The 20,713-nt window shown below is 40.7% G+C and overlaps 1 protein-coding gene across 11 annotated transcripts in view; it reads left to right on the forward strand.

Moving 5' to 3' along the window:
• The window catches only part of LOC138978299 (tubulin polyglutamylase ttll6-like), a 97,266-nt gene that overhangs the window by 69,534 nt on the left and 7,019 nt on the right, over nt 1-20,713 (forward strand). For 2 of the 11 annotated variants that reach the window (XM_070351035.1, XM_070351043.1), the window contains 3 exons: nt 10,253-10,336; nt 11,723-11,767; nt 17,555-17,849. In XM_070351035.1, the coding sequence (XP_070207136.1) occupies nt 10,253-10,336; nt 11,723-11,767; nt 17,555-17,849 (424 nt within the window). Of the gene's footprint in view, nt 1-4,382; nt 4,827-7,501; nt 7,559-9,601; nt 10,337-11,722; nt 11,768-17,554; nt 17,850-20,713 lie in introns of all 11 variants that reach the window. The other 9 variants (XM_070351047.1, XM_070351056.1, XM_070350983.1 and 6 more) reach the window with 8 other exon arrangements.

Below are 20,713 nucleotides of genomic sequence, written 5' to 3' on the forward strand. Positions count from 1 at the left end.
AGACGTAGAGCTGAATACCATCACTCAAATCTGTTTTTGACAAACACCACACATCACTTACTTTCCCAAGAGATGATACTCATGACGTGACTTTGTCGTTTTCTGGAAGGCAGCTTTTACTTCTTCGATTGTTCTGAAGTACACAGCTTTCGGGAGCAACTTTCTGCCGTCCTTTTCCTAATGTTCAAACAAACATCGAGTAAACAATTGTTCTTTTTCATTATCCTCCATGGTGACAAATAAGCAACTGGTGAAAACTCGACTGGAAATATTGGACCTCGGCTTTCCATTGTGACATGCACTCACACTTACGTGAAATTCAAACTGTGGTGAACGCTATGTCAGAAATACATTATTTTGCATTGCGAACCATCACTCATAATCACAAAATAAAATGTGCATTCATTTCAAAGCTCACTTGATTGAATGTCAATTACTATATTTACACCATGACATTTTGTCAACACTTTGTCCTTAAAAAATGGGTGTATTGCCTGAATTGCTTCAATAAGCGTAATTTTGAGAGTCAAATTTCAGGCATTACGTGCAATGCCTGGTATTTTTAGGCATTACGTGTAATGCCTAAGTGGTCACAGGCATTACGCGTAATGCCTGAACATTTTAGGCATTATGCGTAATGCCTGGTTTCACTTAATGCCTTTAACATATATACAATGAGTTAGAAGCAAAACTAATGACTGATTTGCAAAATGGCTGTCCTCATTTAACGCTAAAATCGTTTGAAAATGCCAAGTTGTCAAGATAGAACTTTAAGTTGGTAAATACAGACTTAACCTACAAATTTAAAAAAAAGATGCAGAAGATAACACTTGCAGCAAATATTTAAGCATATTGACTTAAGTTTTTAATTTGATACTTAAAAAGTTTGACATGCTTTGTTTCTACAACCAGTTCAAACTTAGTAGAGAAATACACACTCACTTTTGAAGGGACAGTCCTTCCTGTGAAAACATCCTTACCTGGCTTTTTACATCCGTTGATCAAATGCCAGAAGTGTTTTTTCAACGTATTGTCACAGATACAGATACATGGGATAAGGACATCCCTCCCCCTGGACACATTCCCAAAATCAACTTGGCTTCCTGTCTAGAGTGAGCTTTTTTTGTGTGAATTTATTTCTTGAAAAGCCACTTAGTGTCTGTATGTTGTTGCTGGTTCCCCCCCCCCCCCCCCCCCCCCACTGATAGTTGTAGAAAAATAGTTTAGTCCGTCCCGTCTTTAGGGCGAGGGCCAGATGCAAAAAAAGCGTACCTATGCTTGTTCTTGTTAACCTCAAAAAATAAAGATTTGTCATTAAGAACTTAATTCATCAAGACATTCTCACTCAGCACAGTGAGAGCACCCAGGCCATAGATTGTTGGTATGTGCCCAAGTAGAGGGATATTATGGTCTTATCCCATGTAAAAAAAATTAAAAAAAAGCCTGGCCAATCTGAGATGGTGAGTCAAATTGTTTACATAGACATAGAAAACTGTATTATCTCAAGACGAGAAGCTCGGGTGTGGTGTATCACAGCATTACAACATACAACATAACACGTAACAACATCAAACAGTCATACTCCTTTTATGCACAGCATTATTTAAACCGTATGGAGGCGCAAATAGTCAACTCATATTAATCAAGATTAGGATGACAATGTCAAAACAAATCTCTCCCTCTCCCTCTCCCTCTCCCTCACTCTTTCATGGGTGAACTGTGCCTTCATTAAGCTCCGTTCTATTGAGATAATTAGACTTTCAGCTAAAACGTTTGAAGTTATTCACAATGCAATGCATTTCAGTTTGCTGTGTACACATTTATGTTGGAATGTATTGTGTATATGATATCAAGACAATAACCCAAATCGTAAGAATATATTTGTTCAAGCACAATTATAACTTTCTAACATCCGGGATGGCACTCCAAACAGCATATTCCAATCGGGTTTTATCGATAACATTCCAATTTGTGGAGGGATGAAAATCCTACAGTAATACATGTAAAGTATAAACAATATGTACGTATAATTGTTGTATACACATAACTTCTTATTCTACAACTTTTAAGGAGGCTTTAAAGATATACCTCCCTTCCTGTGTTTAACCATCCTGTAAATCACCAGGATTCACCAGAGATCTGCATTAATTTACGGTTTTTACATAGGATAAGAGTATTCTTCCACTTGGACCCACACCAAATATCAACAGCTTTGTTGCTAGCTCAGTTGCTGTGCATAGTTGGAATGTTTTTGACGGGCGCAGTGGCAAGACGTTGGCCTCCTAATCGGGAGGTCGTGAGTTCGAATCCCGTTCGCTGCTGCCTGGTGGGTTAAGAGTGGAGATTTTTCTGATCTCCCAGGTCAACTTATGTGTAGACCTGCCAGTGACTTAACCCCCTTCGTGTGTACACGCCAGCTCAAGACCAAGTGCACACGGATAAAATCCTGTAATCCATGTCAGAGTTTGGTGGGTTATAGAAACACTAAAATACCCAACATGCCTCCCCCGAAATAGGCGTATGCTGCCTGAATGGCGGGGTAAAAACCGTCATACACGTAAAAATCCACTCGTGCTAAAAACATGAGTGAACGTGGGAGTTTAAGCCTATGAACGAAGAAGAAGAAAAAGAAGAAGGAATGTATTTACTGAATTAAATTTGTAACTGACTCGATCCTTTGTCATTATGTACACATTCAAGTCAGCAAAACATTCCCACTATACAACGAATACAGCCAGGCTATTGACATTTTCATTTTTGGTGAAAATTAAAGGATGACTTAGTGCATGTAAAAGCCTAGATGTCGTCTGTCATATGAGCGTTGATGCGTTGAGCTGTCGTTATGCGCCATACATGGCCCAGCTCATCCGGCTTCAGCGTGTTTTTATATCGGAGTGATCCTTCTCCTAGACTGGTGGCTTTACAGGGCTGTCGAGTCCAGTCTACCCGGCTATTTGGCCATAGCTGGCTGGTTTGTTTATCTGAGGTGACCTTCCCCAGGGCTAGAACTTAAAATGCGGCTCTTGTTCGCATGATGCTCCCGTCATTGGACACCTGGGGTATTTCTTGGGTGTAACAGTGCCACCTGTTACCCCGCCCCCTCCTGTTGGAAGCACCGCCAGTTGGTCCGCGACTGCTTATTCGTCCTGGCAAGCCTGGCTTATTTCGCAGCTAACCTCCATATCTGAAGGCCATCACACTATCCGCCACCTGTGAACGCGCCTGGTTGGGGGTGGTCGCCCCTACAGGAAAAGCCTAGATGAATCCTTGGTGATTTACATGTTGGTTGACATGAGACAGAAGGTACCTTACAATCTGATTTGACCACAAAGACTTAAATGTCTGCAGCTTGTGTATCCTTTAACCTTAGGAGAGAAGAACTACATGGTACTAATGGTGGTAGGTGGCTGTAAATGATAGGACCTTTGGACCACTTTTTTTTTTGGCTGAGAAAGGCCTGACAGTGCACCGTTATGAGACAGGTTAACTTTTAGTTTTGGGGCATGAACAGTTGTTTATTCTTCGGATATTGCATTGTCAAAGTGGATGATATAGTTTGAGTCATATGCTATGTATAGTTATAGCTACTGTTTTGGGTTTTACAATACATTTATTTTGAATGTTCAATGAGAACAAAGCATGGGATTGAAGAGAAATGAGGCTCAGAAATTGGAAAATACATTGTACAATCACAAATTGAATTATTCAAATAAGGTTGTTATATTCAAGCTAGGCCACAAAATTGCCATGTACTATACTTGTTGTAGGCTGCATATTTTGACACTCTGTCCAGTTAAACCTGCCAAACCCTTCTTGCAACTTGAACCTTGTTTTATCACATTTTGTGCTTGGATTTAGTTGCTGTGGTGCTTAGCAAGAAAGTGTAAGTGTACATTGTTAGGGCTGATTGTTTAGGTGTTTGTTTCGCTGTTTGAGTGTTGTTTCTGTGCGAATTATGAATCCTTAAAGATCATCAATTGTTGTGTCAGTAAACCCAGTTGCAATCCCCTTCTCCTCCCTTTTCTCCACACCTTCCATTATCTGGCATACTTGTCAGCAGGACATGTGTTTGTATTGTATAGCGCTCAACATGATGCAACACATTTCTTCTCATTTTTCATAGTTTCAGATGTACTTCCCTTACATGGTACAGTGTATATAATATATCTGTTTCCAAGCTTTGGTTGTATGTGGTTTGGGTAAAGAGCGCATGCAGCTCACAGAGTAGCACCTCCTGGACGCTGTGTGTTAATCTCTTTACCACTGACACCTTAGCCACCCTCAAATCAGACTGATAGGCAGGCAGCTCAATGTCCCTCAGACCAGACAGTCAGGCTGTGTGTGTATTGTCTTTTTGCCACTGGCGCCTCAATCCCCCTCAGATCAGGCCCAAGGATCGCATGTACTACTGCAAACTACTGGACCGCTACTTCGGGGCCAACCACGCACTGTCCAACGACATTGTTGACTCCTGCAGCACCGCCAGTACAGCGAACACTGGCTCTGGGTCCTCGGGGGTAAACCGCACGGCCAACGCTTCCGGGAACATGAAGAGCAGTGGCAGATGGCTCAGTGGTCGGACAGAAGGTGGTGGGGATGAAGGTGGTGGCAGAGCAGGAGGAGGAGGAGGAGGGGGGAGAGGGCGAGGAGGAAGCCGGGGTGGTGGTGGTGGTAGCGGCAAGGCAGTACGTGTGTCCCTGCAACAATTCCCGTATGCCCATCATTGTCTGACATACAAAGGCCATAACAACAACGCTGACAACCACAGCGCCGCTTCCTCTCAGTGCGACAGTGTCAGTGACCTTGACAGTGAGCTTGATTCCGAGGTCAGTGGGTTGAGGTTGCCGCATGTAGCGTTGGTTGTGTGCGTGGTCTGGCTAGAAGTGTGTGTTGGTCCACTCATGCAGACTTGGTCCGGTTTTGCTAGTGTTGTTGATGCTTGCTTGATGGTTTGATTCTGTATGATGGTTTTTGTGTTCGTTTGCTTGTGTGGTTAATGTGTACCTTTAGCCTCTATATTGGTCAGAGGAAAATTCAGCATATTTCCATAATATTTTGTGTAGAAGGGCAAGGGAGAATTCAACAAACTGAATCCTGCACATAGAGGCACATTCTGTCACAACTGCTCAAAAACAGAAGTAAAGTAAAAGCGAAATAATTCCCCTGATAACTTCAAGCCCAAGCTTCCTATGACTGGGACAATGAGCATTTCAATGGTTTTGTTTTGATTTTGTTATAAATGAAAGAAAAGAATGATTATTGCACATACGATGTTGAATTATTCTTACACTAAAAGCTCAGGTCCAGGTTTTCTGCGACTGGGAAAATGAGTTTTTCTGTCGTTAGATTGGTTGTGTATGCCCAAGAAATTATTCTTCACATCAATCTAGTATAGGTTTTACCATTAATTCTCGTTTTCAGCAGTGTTTTCTAAGAGATAAAGTGGTCATTCTAGCTGGTAGTCTGTATAGGTATATGAAGTTTTGCAGTGATGTAATTGTGTATTATGTATGCTTTTGGTTGTTTTGCTAGTTTGTTTGGCTGGTTACTCATTCTGTACTTTTTTGTTAGACAAGTATGGTCCAGTATGTTTTGTGTGTATTTATATCTGTCTGATATAAATATATCTATATAAATATATCTATAGCTCATATTATACTTCGAGTTGTATTACTATCGTAACATCAAAATCAACAAAGTACCAAAATAATGTATTATTCTCGAAGATTATAGTGTTTCCCATCACTTTTTGTCCCCTCACCCTCATTCGCAATTCTTATTGCTTTAATGTTTTGTTAAAAAAAAAATGTACAGCATAATAATGAGGTACATACTTGAGGTTCAGTTGAGAGAGAGAGAGAGAGAGAGAGAGAGAGAGAGAGAGAGAGAGAGAGAGAGAGAGAGAGAGAGAGATTTTGTATGAGATATTTTGTATGGTACGTCAGCTCTTCAGAGACAGTGTTTTTTACCGAGGATCAAGGCAGACATGGGACTGGTCCGATTTTTATCGGAATTACGATATTTTCTTTAGCTCACAGACCATTCTTGAGATCGATGCAAATTCGTTGAGAAAAAAGGGGGGAGGGGGGTGGTGGTATGAACCCTTCAGCTGAAGCTGTCTGCGTCTGAAGTCAGTGCATTCGCACCCCAGCACTCACGTGAACCCATAGGTGGTGGTATGAACCGTTCAGCTGAAGCTGTCTGCGTCTGAAGTCAGTGCATTCGCACCCCAGCACTCGCGTGAACCCATAGTAGTATCATGGGTCGCATTTGATTGGCTGTCGATCTCCGACGATTATCGCCGGGGCTTAATTATTCACCGATGGCGGTTTGTGGGTTGTTTTGATTGGCTGCCGATCTCCAAACGCCGAAGGTGAAAAAGGTAGCATCATGGCGTCTGGATTCCGTATTGTTTTGTCGGCTGTGGAAGCTCTTACGATCGACCACCAAAGTGTGAAAAACAAGTGGAAAGCCAACTGGCTGTCAGAAGAAGTGACTGTCACTATCAACAAAAAAGAAAGGCGCCAGCTCATTGGCGACAGTATCGCCAAGATATTCATTCCCGGTCAGGCCGTGTGCACGTGGTGCGACAACGGCCACTGCTTGGTGAAATACGGACTTGGTGTAGCATCTATGCATGGGGCAAGGTAGGAAAAGATAACTCTCGCTGCAAACCACGCCCACTCAAAAATCCGGTCGGCGATTTGGCTCCGGACCCCAGGGTCAGGTTACGGCAAAGTACGTCGATTTGAGTGGTTGGTTGTGGACGATACTGACCGGTACCACTAGCAGATACATAGGGCTAGAGGTGCATCGACATTTTTTTCGCCAGGTCGCGAGAATTCTATAAAATAAATGCAAACGAACTTTTGTCATTTTTTTCTTTTTGCGATAGGGCGAGTGCACCACCGAAATTAGTTGATGAGAACGTAGTCGGGTGTTTCATCTTTCATTAGCAACTGAAAAAATAAGGGCAAAGTTTTGTGTGTGTGTGTGATTGTTATAAATCACACTTTTGTTTAAAATGCTAAAACATATTATTCTTGTGGGTTTTATAGCTTTTTAAAAAGACATGATCTCATTTGTTGCTATCAGGAGAGGCCCCAAAATGGCCTTTATAATTCTAACATTCATTTTCCGTCAGGGGGGCAAAGCCCCCCTGAACCCCCTACCGGGGCGTTGCCCCTGGACCCCGGCTCACTTTCCTACTTTTTGAACATTTGCTGGTCTCATGTCTGTCAAGGCCTGAGAAGTATGCTTTGCAGTGACCAAAACTAAACAAACTTAATTGTACTCAGTACTGAGTTATATAATTACTAAAAGAATGTTTGGCAGAAGCAATGGGGAAATGAGATACATATGTTGTTTAATATCACGGTGCTCATGCATTGATTGCATATTGTACACAAGATTAATGTTGTTGTATGTTTTGTATTCTGATGATGTTATTAACATAAGAGTTTACTGATGATGACTGTTAACAGTGTGTTTGTATTTAAAGGTTCACAGCAGCTGCCGCAATGAGGCTATTGTATTACTCTCTCTCATGGGTCCTCATGTGAGTTGCTTGTTTTGGCACCTTTTATCATCAGGTGCTTTGCTTGTTTGTTTTAGTCTGTTTTTTTGTTGTTTCAGTTATTTTCTTTTTGATTATGTGATTGGAAAAGTCGTTGTCTGAATTTTTTTTTATGACGTGAAATGGATGTGTCATGAAAAGCAAACTATAGCCATCCCCCTCCAACTATTTAATATTGTGTTTTGCTTACTGGCTGTGACATGTAGTTTTATGTGCGCCAGTGGTTAATTATTGTTAAAATGGATTTTAGTATGGTGCTAACACAGAAATTACATACACATACACACTTACTGACATTATTTTGTCATTTTATCTGCAACATTGTTGGTATTGCATGCACAGACATACACACAATGCACACACACACACACACACACACACACACACACACACACGCACACACACACACACACACACACACACACACATGCACACACACACACATACACGTACACACACACACACACACACACACTTCCTACCCACCCAACCCTACCTTAACCCACCACACCCACCCCACATGTTTGTCATGGACTTTTTTTCACCTGCCCTCAATCCTCAAACCAGACTTACATCAATTCCCCTATTATCCCTATTCTGTTTGCTGCTGAAGCTAACAGTAGAGAGGGTGTTTTGAATGGGCCACTGCTTCTCTTCTGTATTCCTGTGAACACGTGCAGGTCATGCGTACCTGTAACTGAGCTGCTTTTTGTAATTATGTATGTTTACCTTGGATGTAACATTTTGTGCTACCTGTATTCAAGAAACTCACCGAATGTGCCTTAATTTTGCTTGATTATTCAGGTGTGGTCTATCTTTACTGCCTTTCTATTTTGGTTTTGGTTTTAATTTTGCCATACTTGCCTGTTTATGTTAACCGTTTTTTGTGTAAATAAGTCCCATTGCTTCTAGGTTTGCAGTTTTATTTGTTTATTTGTGTTTTTTATTACTTGCCGTTTTTTGTTTTTTCGTATTTATTGGTGGTTGAAAGTTGCTGTGATAATTTGAGTTACTAGCATTGACCATTGTCGATCTCAGCATTGGCTTAAATAGTGCCATTTTTTTTTTTTTTTTAGAGATTTTGAAGGAATTTGCACTTTGGCTTTATTTGTATATTATTATGTATTCCTTCAAGTTATTATGTAGGATGATCTGCATCTGACACCTATGTTTCCCCCCGCGGGTTAGGGGGAAGAATTTACCCGATGCTCCCCAGCACGTCGTAAGAGGCGACTAACGGATTCTGTTTCTCCTTGTACCCTTGTTAAGTGTTTCTTGTATAGAATATAGTACATGTTTGTAAAGATTTTAGTCAAGCAGTATGTAAGAAATGTTAAGTCCTTTGTACTGGAAACTTGCATTCTCCCAGTAAGGTAATAAATTATATTGTACTACGTTGCAAGCCCCTGGAGCAATTTTTTTATTAGTGCTTTTGTGAACAAGAAACAATTAACAAGTGGCTCTATCCCATCTCCCCCCCCCCCCCCCCTTCCCCGTCGCGATATAACCTTCGTGGTTGAAAACGACGTTAAACACCAAATAAAGAAAGATGACACATATGTTTGCAGACAATGAAAAAGGGCAAAGTTTTAAAAAAAAAGTGTTGTGTGTGAGGTTTTTCTTTTTCTTGTTGCTTGGTTTATGGTTCAGGCTTCTTTTTGACAACGGTCATACTATTTATATCTTGCAAAGCAAGTTTTTACTAATGCAGGATGAAAGCAATATATATATATATATATGTATTGGTTTGTTGGTTTTACTTGTTTATGTTTCTGCTTTTGATGAAGTATGTGGTTGCTTACAAGCTTGTGGTGTTGGGAGCTTTATGACGTTAACTAATTCATCCATACCTGTACATATATTTACATCTGGAAGGAGAAGGGGTGGACATTTCATGTATATTAATAATGGGTATTGTAAATGTATGGCTTTATACTCACATATGACATGGGCTGTGGTGCACCGCTGTGATGTAGCTAACACTGCATGCAAAAACTTGCACGGTTGCTGTGTGCTGGGTTGCAGGTGGCTGACACCAACACTATCAGCCTACCTACGGCTGCACCGTCCACAAAACTGCCTGGCACTGACTTACTGGAGCCATACTCTTCACACCCTAACACTAACATACCGCTCTCACTTCAGTGTCCGCATACTCACCCCAGCTCTCACCTCGCACACTCTGCTCTGCAGCATGCTTCTGCTAACTCCGTCACTTACAACGCTGCCACTAACCGGTTCTCACCTAGTGCTCTGTCTGAACCCAACGATACTGGCCAGGAGGTGGAAGGAGGGAGCAGAACTATGTCCATGTTGAGCTTAGTCCATGCCCGCCCTACTAGCAGTCAGCCCCGGTTCCAGCACAGCCCCGTTACTCTGTCAAGCCACCCCGCCTGTGCCACTAATGCTAAGGTCATACCCTTGGCGTTGAGCACTCACCACAGATCACAGCCAGTTAGACCCTCCCGCTTCTCCGTGCAAGCTCCGCTGACCTCCACCTTCCTCCGTGGTTCTCCTCTCTCCGTGGCTGTCACCCCCGGACCCTACACCCCTAACACTTCTTACCGCATTCCTGCCACCTCCTCCTCCCCCTCCGCCGCTTGCCAGCCCGTCTCCCCCCTGCCCTCCCCGTTCTTGGGGTCTCAGTCTCAGAGTATGTCTGTCTCTGCCTCTCAGCCGGGGGTCCCGGGCAGTCAGCGATGGCCCATCAAGTCAAAGAGCCTGGGCAACATTAACGAACGCACCGTCCCTGCCTACCAGGTGAGTGTCTGGCCGTACACACGCAGGCTCTGCTTGTGTACTAGCAGTGTGGGATGTGCATGTGCACTACCTGCCTTCTCACCACAGTGGTCTTCTGGCCGTTGTGTGTTCCTACCCACTTCTTTCACTCTTTTATCAGGGTTGGGCACTTGACACAAATGTGGCAGTTTGGGGGACATGGCAAGGCGATTTTGAGACAGAACAGCAAGCTTATAAAGCTGATGCCCTTGCAGAATCTAATATACCCCTTAATGAACAAAATGTTCTCTACTGCAAGGACCTTGCTCTACAGTGATTTTTGTTGTGCCCACCTCTGTTTAACCATCTTGCTGTGTTTATGGATTGTGATGGGACTGGTTGTCTTTTTTGTTGTGTCTTTGTTTGCTGATTTGTTTTACAGCACAGAAAAATTGCTTTTTTCTCTCTCCAAATGTGTGTGATTTGCATGTGTGATCACATCCAGAAACACGTACAAGCTTGAGCCATACACACATGCAAATAACTTGTAAGAGCTGAACTGTGTATTTTATTTTATTTCTATAATTGAATTTTTTTAATTTTTGTATTGTGCATGTGATCTTTAAAATCTTTTTTCTGCATTGAACAACTAGTACACTCATACAACAAAATTAATGTTTTGCTGAACTAAAAGCACTGGTTTGAAACTACTAGGGGTGTTCATGCAGGGTTATGGGATATTGTTCACCCTAAATTCATTTAGATATAATTATGTGTTCAGATTATTTTTCTCCCTTTGGTGAACTCCCTTTTAACTTTGTAGAATCCATATTTTCTGATCTTAATTTACACAAAACTATTCATCAGTTTATAGCTTCCTTTTTAGAATATTTCAAATTATAACAGAAACATTTATGTGTGTGCTCTCATAGTCTGCTGCAACTCCTTGTCTTCTGTCAATGGTGATTGACAGGGGCGGACGAGGGGGGAGGGCACAGGGGGCACGTGCCCCCCCCCCCCCCCCGAAAAAAAAAGAAAAAAAAAGAAGAAGAAAAAAAAAAGGATTTTTCTATGCTGATTCTATGACCATTTCTAAGTTCAAATGGCACCAGATGGCACCATTTTGCTTCTTTGATCAAAATTTTTTTCCGGGGGGGCATGCCCCCGGACCCCCCTAGGAAAATTCGGGCGCTTCGCGCCCATCACATTCACTTTCGATTCAAAGTGCCCCCCCCCTTACAAAGCAACTGATCCGCCCCTGATTGAAAAGGCTTGTTGTACACTAGTACCGTAGTCTGAGTAAGTTTCCTCCAAAAATTACTGATTTTGTTCATTGAATATGAAAAAGTCTACTTTCATGTCTTTAAACTGTTATATTTAAAAACAAAACACACTGTTTTTATCTGTAATGTTGTTTTGAAATGATAGGAACGGTATTTTGAGAAGGGAAAGGGATACAACTGGCAGTATCGAGTGAGTTCAACCTTAGATCTAAAATTACTTCAACATTCAGTTTGAGACATTGGCAGAACTAAAGTTAGTTGGCTTTAATCAATAGCTTAATAGCTCTTTGTGAGATGGAAGTGATAACACTTTTTTACTTTCATTACTTCATTTTTGTTGTACTTAGAGGAAAAAAATAACACAGTAGGTACTGCTTCAAGAAAGCTTTTTCTTTTTTCTTTACATTTGATTGAAGCACAGTACATTATGCATGGCTTACTGTCAAATGCTGCTTTAGATCAAATTTACAGTGAAATTTTAACTGATAGTTAGCGGCATTGGCTGTAATTGTTATATCATTTCACTGATTTGTTTCATATAGATTTATAGTTCATGGACCCAGGTTGCCCTGTTTGACAGTGTATGATGAAACTTCATGCAGGACATTGTAGTTAGTATGATTGTAGTTTTACAGTGATAGCTATTGTGTCACACACAAAAACATTTTTGAAGTCCTTTTTAAAATGTTAACGTTACTGATCACCAACCTTGCATAAAGGGATTTAATATAATTGCTTCCTTTTATGTCTGGTTCCATGTAGGTTAATACAAAGATATTTAGTCATCTGAGCATTTTCTATGTGCATCAGTAATTGATACTTGGTGTTTCGGTTGATTTTCATATGGAACCAAGATCAACATTGAGCAGTCATTTTGAATTGGTTTATTGATACACTGTAGTGACATTTATTCTGGGACATTCTTTATTTGCTTTGATTTTATTTCAATATGTGTAATTTATATCTCTTGAAGTCGTCTTGGTACTTGCCTTACTCACGAGTGTGGATCAGATTATCAGCTCACTGGAATTGGAGATTTACCCAAAGATGTAACTTTTGTGCCTTCATATTTGCAAAAGGTTTTGCTTTTTATGTTTACTGGGCCTTTTAGTTTTACTAACTTTTCTTTGTAGCTGCACAATATATCTGCTTGAATGATATGTATATAGAATTGTGATGATGATGTTTTGCATTTTCAGATTGTCTGTTCATGAATATTTGATCTCTAGTTTTTTGCATTGTACTTTTTTCTAACACGGAAGTTCCCTGATTTGTTTCTCGGGATACAGGCCACAATAGTGTAGGTTGCTGTGCACGGTTTTGGCTCAACTTTTGATCGCGTTTTCAGGACAATTCTACACGGAAGATCCCTTTATTGTTTTTATTTTAATTTTTTGGCATGTTATCATTATCTTTTATTTTCAAGGAGCTTACAAATAAACAAAACAGAATTTTGCTTGCTAAATTTCCATGATTTTTGCGAACTTTTACATTAAAGTACATTTTTATATTTAGTCAAGTTTTGACTAAATATTTTAACATCGAGGGGGAATCGAAACGAGGGTCGTGGTGTATGTGCGTGTGTGCGTGTGTGCGTGTGTGTGTCTGTGTGTGTGTGTGTGTAGAGCGATTCAGACTAAACTACTGGACCGATCTTTATGAAATTTGACATGAGAGTTCCTGGGTATGAAATCCCCGAACGTTTTTTTCTTTTTTTTGATAAATGTCTTTGATGACGTCATATCCGGCTTTTCGTGAAAGTTGAGGCGGCACTGTCACGCCCTCATTTTTCAACCAAATTGGTTCAAATTTTGGTCAAGTAATCTTCGACGAAGCCCGGACTTCGGTATTGCATTTCAGCTTGGTGGCTTAAAAATTAATTAATGACTTTGGTCATTAAAAATCTGAAAACTGTAAAAAAAAATAAAAATTTATAAAACGATCCAAATTTACGTTTATCTTATTCTCCATCATTTGCTGATTCTAAAAACATATAAATATGTTATATTCGGATTAAAAACAAGCTCTGAAAATTAAATATATAAAAATTATTATCAAAATTAAATTGTCCAAATCAATTTAAAAACACTTTCATCTTATTCCTTGTTGGTTCGTGATTCCAAAAACATATAGATATGATATGTTTGGATTAAAAACACGCTCAGAAAGTTAAAACAAAGAGAGGTACAGAAAAGCGTGCTATCCTTCTTAGCGCAACTACTACCCCGCTCTTCTTGTCAATTTTACTGCCTTTGCCATGAGCGGTGGACTGACGATGCTACGAGTATACGGTCTTGCTGAAAAATGGCATTGCGTTCAGTTTCATTCTGTGAGTTCGACAGCTACTTGACTAAATATTGTATTTTCGCCTTACGCGACTTGTTTTCCTTAGCATCAAAACTTCAAGCACAGATTTCTAAGAACGTCCATTTTGGAGATACATGGTTGTGGCTCTGATGCATCAGTTTATCAGCTGTCAGCTTCCTCTTAGTACATGAGTGACATGTGAATTAGAAAAAAATGTTGCTCTAGGTATCCACCACTCTCGATTGACGTCACAAGCTATGTGCAGAGGGCAAAAGAAACGTGAGAGTCAGTTACATTATCAAAGCTTATTGTTTGAGCCCATGGCGATCTATAGAGTACGCTATTTTTGAGCCCCTTTCTCGGCACACCCGGCCACTCTCTTCTCTTGTCAGAACCGCTGGTGCCTGCAGCTTTGCGGCAGTTTGCCCTCCAAGCCTCTGGTTCATGTAGGTAATCGGGAGAGGTGGAGACTAGTGCAGGCATAGGTTTTGTGTATTAAATAAAGTTGCTTTTTGATGAAAACAGTATCCATTCCCTTACGCCATAAAGATCAGTGTAGATCTCAGTTTAGTTGAGACTATGTTTGCATAAATTGTTGCTTTTTACATTTAGTCAAGTTTTGACTAACCCCCCGCGGGTTAAGGGGAAGAATTTACTCGATGCTCCCCAGCATGTCGTAAGAGGCAACTAACGGAATTCTGTTTCTCCTTTTACCCTTGTTAAGTGTTTCTTGTATAGAATATAGTCAATGTTTGTAAAGATTTTAGTCAAGCAGTATGTATGAAATGTTAAGTCCTAATTTGTACTGGAAACTTGCATTCTCCCAGTAAGGTAATATATTGTACTACGTTGCAAACCCCTGGAGCAATTTTTGAGTCACTTGAGAAAAAGTGACTCTATGTAATCGGTCAGTGTTAGTCTGTCCGGCCGGCCGTCCGGCCGGCCATCCGGCCGGCCGTCCGTAGACACCACCTTAACGTTGGACTTTTCTCGGAAACTATCAAAGCGATCGGGCTCATATTTTGTTTAGTCGTGACCTCCAATGACCTCTACACTTTAACGATGGTTTCGTTGACCTTTGACCTTTTTCAAGGTCAGCGTCAAAGGAAAAATTAGACATTTTATATCTTTTCTCGGAAACTATCAAAGCGATCGGGCTCATATTTTGTTTAGTCGTGACCTCCAATGACCTCTACACTTTAACGATGGTTTCGTTGACCTTTGACCTTTTTCAAGGTCACAGGTCAGCGTCAAAGGAAAAATTAGACATTTTATATCTTTGACAAAGTTCATCGGATGTGATTGAAACTTTGTAGGATTATTCTTTACATCAAAGTATTTACATCTGTAGCCTTTTACGAACGTTATCAGAAAAACAAGGGAGATAACTAGCCTTTTCTGTTCGGCAACACACAACTTAACGTTGGGCTTTTCTCGGAAACTATAAAAGTGACCGGGCTCAAATTTTATGTGAACGTGACTCATTGTGTTGTGAATAGCAATTTCTTCCTGTCCATCTGATGCCTCATATAATATTCAGAACTGCGAAAGTGACTCGATCGAGCGTTTGCTCTTCTTGTTTGATTAGTGCTTTTGTGAACAAGAAACAATTAACAAGTGGCTCTATCCCATCTCGATCCCCCCTTTCCCCGTCGCGATATAACCTTGAACGGTTGAAAACGACGTTAAACACCAAATAAAGAAAGAAGTTTTGACTAAATGTTTTAACATAGAGGGGGAATCGAGACAAGGGTCATGGTGTATGTGTGTGTGTGTGTGTGTGTGTGTGTGTGTGTGTGTGTGTGTGTGTGTGTGTGTGTGTGTGTGTGTGTGTGTGTGTGTAGAGCGATTCAGAGTAAACTACTGGACCGATCTTTATGAAATTTTACATGAGAGTTCCTGGGTATGAAATCCCCAGACTTTTTTTTCCTTTTTTGGATAAATGTCTTTGATGACATCATATTCGGCTTTTTGTACAAGTTGCGGCGGCACTGTCACACCCTCATTTTTCAATAAAATTGATTGAAATTTTGGTCGAGCAATCTTCGACGAAGGCTGGACTTTGGTATTGCATTTCAGCTTGGAGGCTTAAAGATTAATTAATGACTTTGGTCATTAAAAATCTGAAAATTGTAATTAAAATTATTGGTTTTACAAAACGATCCAAAATTACGTTCATCTAATTTTTCATCATTTTCTGATTCCAAAAACATATAAATATGTTATATTTGGATTAAAAACAAGCTCTGAAAATTAAAAATGTAAAAATTATCATTAAAATAAAATGTCCAAAATCGATTTAAAAAACAATTTCATCTTATTCCTTGTCGGTTCCTGATTCCAAAAACATATAGATATGATATATTTGGATTAATAACACGCTCAGAAAGTTAAAACGGAGAGAGGTACAGAAAAGCGTGCTATGCAGCACAGCGCAACCACTACTGCGCTAAACAGGCTCGTTAATTTCACTGCGTTTTGCACGAGCGGCGGACTACGGTCATTGTGAAAAAATGCAGTGCGTTCAGTTTCATTCTGTGAGTTCCACAGCTTGACTAAATGTAGTAATTTCGCCTTACGCAACTTGTTTTTAAATCTATTTCCTGTGTAAGTTGCTGTTTTACATTTTTGTTTTGTAGCATTGATTGAATCTATATTTGTTTTTGAGAAATGAATACTTTATGAATTGGTAATGCAGTGGTCCTTTATGCCTTCTTGTGTTCAGTGTAGAAGTGTGCCTGAAATTAAAAGTTGATCAAATTAAATTGTTAAAGAGGCGGGGAGGGGGGGGGGGGGGGGATTATAGGCATTTACATCTGTGTAGGTTACCATTGTAAAAGGCATAATTATCAGACATGCATTTTCAAATCTGCACATATCATTCTTGACACTCAGATTGTATCATTTTGCATCATTTAAAAAAGTTGTTTTTATTTTGGGGGAGGGGACATGCTTTCTGTTTGGTTTGTTTTTTGTTTGGTTTGTTTTTACAATTTCATAATCTCATGCATGTTTATATTTCTGGTTCAGCCTGATCTGACAATCTTTTGCTAATCCTACTGCAAGCACTGTAAAGCCGTTCCATATCTCTTGTGGTACCTTATGTCAATGCCATCATAGGAGGAATGGTTAAAACACTTGTGAATAAAGTCTTGACAGTAACATTGTCTTCACCCATGTGTCACAGACTGCTGTGTCTCTTTTTAAAAGTACTAATTGATACTAGGAGATATTATTGAACAGATTTTTTTTTCTTCATTCAGAACTGACTTATGAAATATCTGGGTCTAAGTTAGCACAGTCAAGACATTGTCTTGACTTAATATACCCAAAACAGAAAGAAATCTCCCTCTCGCCGAGACTAATAGACTTCCATGTAGGCTTTTGATGTAATTAGTTCACGTGTGGGACCTGATGTGAACCTGGTCGAGGGCGACTCATTCCTGGAGGCTGTCCAAAACTAATTTGTACAAAAAATTCAGTTTTTGACTCCTTTCATGAAAGTCAATGAAACTTAGTATTTTTTCATCTCTAGGGGCTCTGTGCACCTGGACTTGACTGGCCTCATATTACCAGTAATTCTGAATTCATATAATACCTGAGTAATGTAACATGATTCAGATAACATTTGATAACATGGATGACTTGACCTATCACTTCCCTTTTCCAGCGGAACAAAATGGCCCGCAAGCCGATGACAGGAGCAGGGGTGGGAGCGAGAGGGGGAGTGGTGGTGCAAGAATCTGACCTCCGCTCTATGTCAGGAATGGTGGACACTGAGGCAGAACGTAACCGTCTTCTGGCGCGCAGTGGCTACAACTACCACCAGCCCTCGTACTCCCAGGCCCAGTCCCAGGCCCATCAGGGCTACACTTCCTCTGGCTATCAGTCTGACTGGCGCTCCGACAGCTCTACACCTGCCCGCACCAGGGTACTGAGTGCTCACCTCCAGCAGAGAGAAAGCGGTGAGCTTGGCAGCTTGATTGCTTTTTGTTTGTTTGGTTTTAATGGGAGAATTGAAGAGATAATTGCGTTCCTAACCATGTAGACCCATACTTTTCTTCCACTTTGACAATTTTGTACACAAAATCTGCAGCCTGACGTCTGCTGCTCTCTGTGTTATGTAGAAGGACATTTTTGCTGAATTAATTTGGCAAAAAACACCAATGTCAATTTGCTAAATTATTTCTGGAAACATTTTTGCTCAGCACATGTGCTAGCCTGGCTTTGTTTGCAGTGTTTATATTCAGAACTGTATATTTCCAGAAATAATATACCCAAGAATATGAACAGATTTTAGGAAATAATCAAGATATTAGGCATGTAACTGCATGTGATGAATTAAAGTTGAAGTGTGTTTGTACTTAGCAGTTCTGACACAGACTATATAGGAACAAACAAAACATAACCTTAAATATAAATAAAACTATACACATTTTGGACTCAAGGTCTGGCCATATGTTGCTTTCAGACTTCAGGATAATAAGAATTTGAGCTGAGTAAGTCACTAGAGTGGTCTAAGTTGTTTGTTGGTAACATCAAACATGAGACTCATGGAAGCACTCTATTTCATCAAGCAGCACCTGTGAAAAAAGAGAGTACTTTGACAAAATCTGAAGAATATTTGAGAACATTCAAGGTGTAACAGGGATAACATGATTGGGGAGATGCATTGATCCCTTTCCAAAGCCATGGTTTTGTGACATTTCAGTCCTTCCAGCATAATTATACTTACATATTTATAATTATACAGAGAAACAATTGCTTGCACTGCTTCTTATATCATGTCCAAGAAAAAAGCTGCAGAGAAGTGCTGAACAAATTATGGTGTGCACCAAGTAAAATGTGTAATCCAGCCACAGTATAGACCACAGTAAAACTTACCGAGTCTGAAGTTTTTTGTCCATTTGGTAAAGGAATATATTGGCGTGACAGATTTCACACCTAAAGATTTTTGGGTTTTCTCTCTCTCACAATTTAGAATTCTTATGGAAATATTACAAAAGAACACTTTTGTATTGAAGAAGGTTTTTAGAATGTTAAGGTTCTGGTGAGATTTTATGTTTGTGTATGTATAGGTGTGTGATTTCTCTTTGTAATTATGTGTATGTTTCTGGCGGCAGTGCAGATGATATGATTAATTATGATCCCTATAATTTTAAAATGTTCTGCAGTAACATCAGAATTGAAAATCACGCCAGGTATTACAGTTTAACAGGTGTGAAGATATTTGCCTACTTACTAATTTATTGCAATGGTTTCTTTTGTATTTTGATAGCAGGAATCAGCATATATGTATGTCCTTTTCACATTTTGAACTAATTCCTATTTAACACTTTGTACCCCAGCTATGTTGACCAAGTTTTTTTTTAGCAGAGACCAGCTGTGCTGCAGCAGGTCACTCAGAATTGTAGTAACTGTGTAGAAACTGTGTATCGACACGCTGGAATACAGGCGTTAGATCGACGTTACAGGAAGCGACTGAAGCTTACAGTCAGAGTGGATATATCCGTACCTGGTCAGATAGAGCCATACCCAAGTAACCTTCCCACATGGATCCCACGTGGGCCCCAAGTGGGATCCCACATGGTGACGTTGTGGGAAGTCCCACATGGGCGCCATGTGGGATTTGATTACGACTTCCAGTGGGACCCCAGTTGGAAGTAAATGGGACACCAGTGGGAAACCAGTGGGACACGACTGGAAAACGGGTGGGGCACGAGTGGGATCAGGGTGGGAAACGAGTGGGATTCACGGGTGGAAAACGAGTGGGATTCAGGTAGGAAGCGAGTGGGAAGCAAGTGGGATTCGGGTGGGAAACAAGTGGGGTTTAAATCGGAAACGTGTGGGACTTCTTAATTTTTTTTCTTCTGACTTCCGTAGAGGACTGGGTTCTTGCGAACGTCTCAAGAGTCCTGCGAATTTAAAAATCATCAATGTATAAAGAAAAACAAAAACAAGAACAACTGATACACACAGATACATATTCAAGCACACACACACACACTAGTTTTTAATCACTCAAATCGAGTCATCAAGCGCCCGTGCAGCCACGTGCCGTGGGAAAGCCGTGTTGATGCGTTCATCAACCTTCGAGTTTGACAGTAATCCCACTGATCGTCTTCTCTTTGTTGAATATGAAGCACCGCCATTATATTACTCGGTGTTCTTCAGATGTAATCTTTAATCCATGCACATGCAATACTCGCGCGCACGGAACGTATTCACAGTCTATTCGCCGGCAATTGTAGCAAATTTCACACACTCTCAATCCGACAATCGGCAGGCCCAACGCGGAACTGAACAGGGCAGAATAATAGTCCCGCAGTGAAAACAAAAATCCTTGAAAATATTTAGTCATCACGTGAGTAAATAAACCATTCTAGAGACAACAGTTGTTATTAACAGAACTGCAATAATTACACACATATAAAATACTTCGGTGTATTCAACGTTTGCCACGATTCAAACGAGTCTAGTGTAAACAGCGTGTGCTGTGACGTCACCGATCTCGATGGAGCAACTTGCAGACTCGCGCAGTGACAGTGTGACTCGCGCTCGCAGCGTCGGAACATTTTCCTCGCACGCTGTGTGGGAACGAAGAGGGAATTCCCACTTTTATCCCATTTCTGTCGAAGTGCAAGCTTGTTTCCCAGAGACTAAGGGACGGCCCAGGTTTATACCACTTTCTTCCCATAGCTTTGACTGTGGGAGTTCTGTGGGATGGGAGTGGGCCCACTCTCCCATCCTCTTCCCACTTATTCACCACTGGGAACCCAGTGGGATTTCAATATGCGTGTTACTTGGGTTGGGTATGAGTGGGTACGGA

Source organism: Littorina saxatilis, linkage group LG1 (assembly GCF_037325665.1).
Source record: "Littorina saxatilis isolate snail1 linkage group LG1, US_GU_Lsax_2.0, whole genome shotgun sequence".
Taxonomy (NCBI): Eukaryota; Metazoa; Mollusca; class Gastropoda; order Littorinimorpha; family Littorinidae; genus Littorina; species Littorina saxatilis.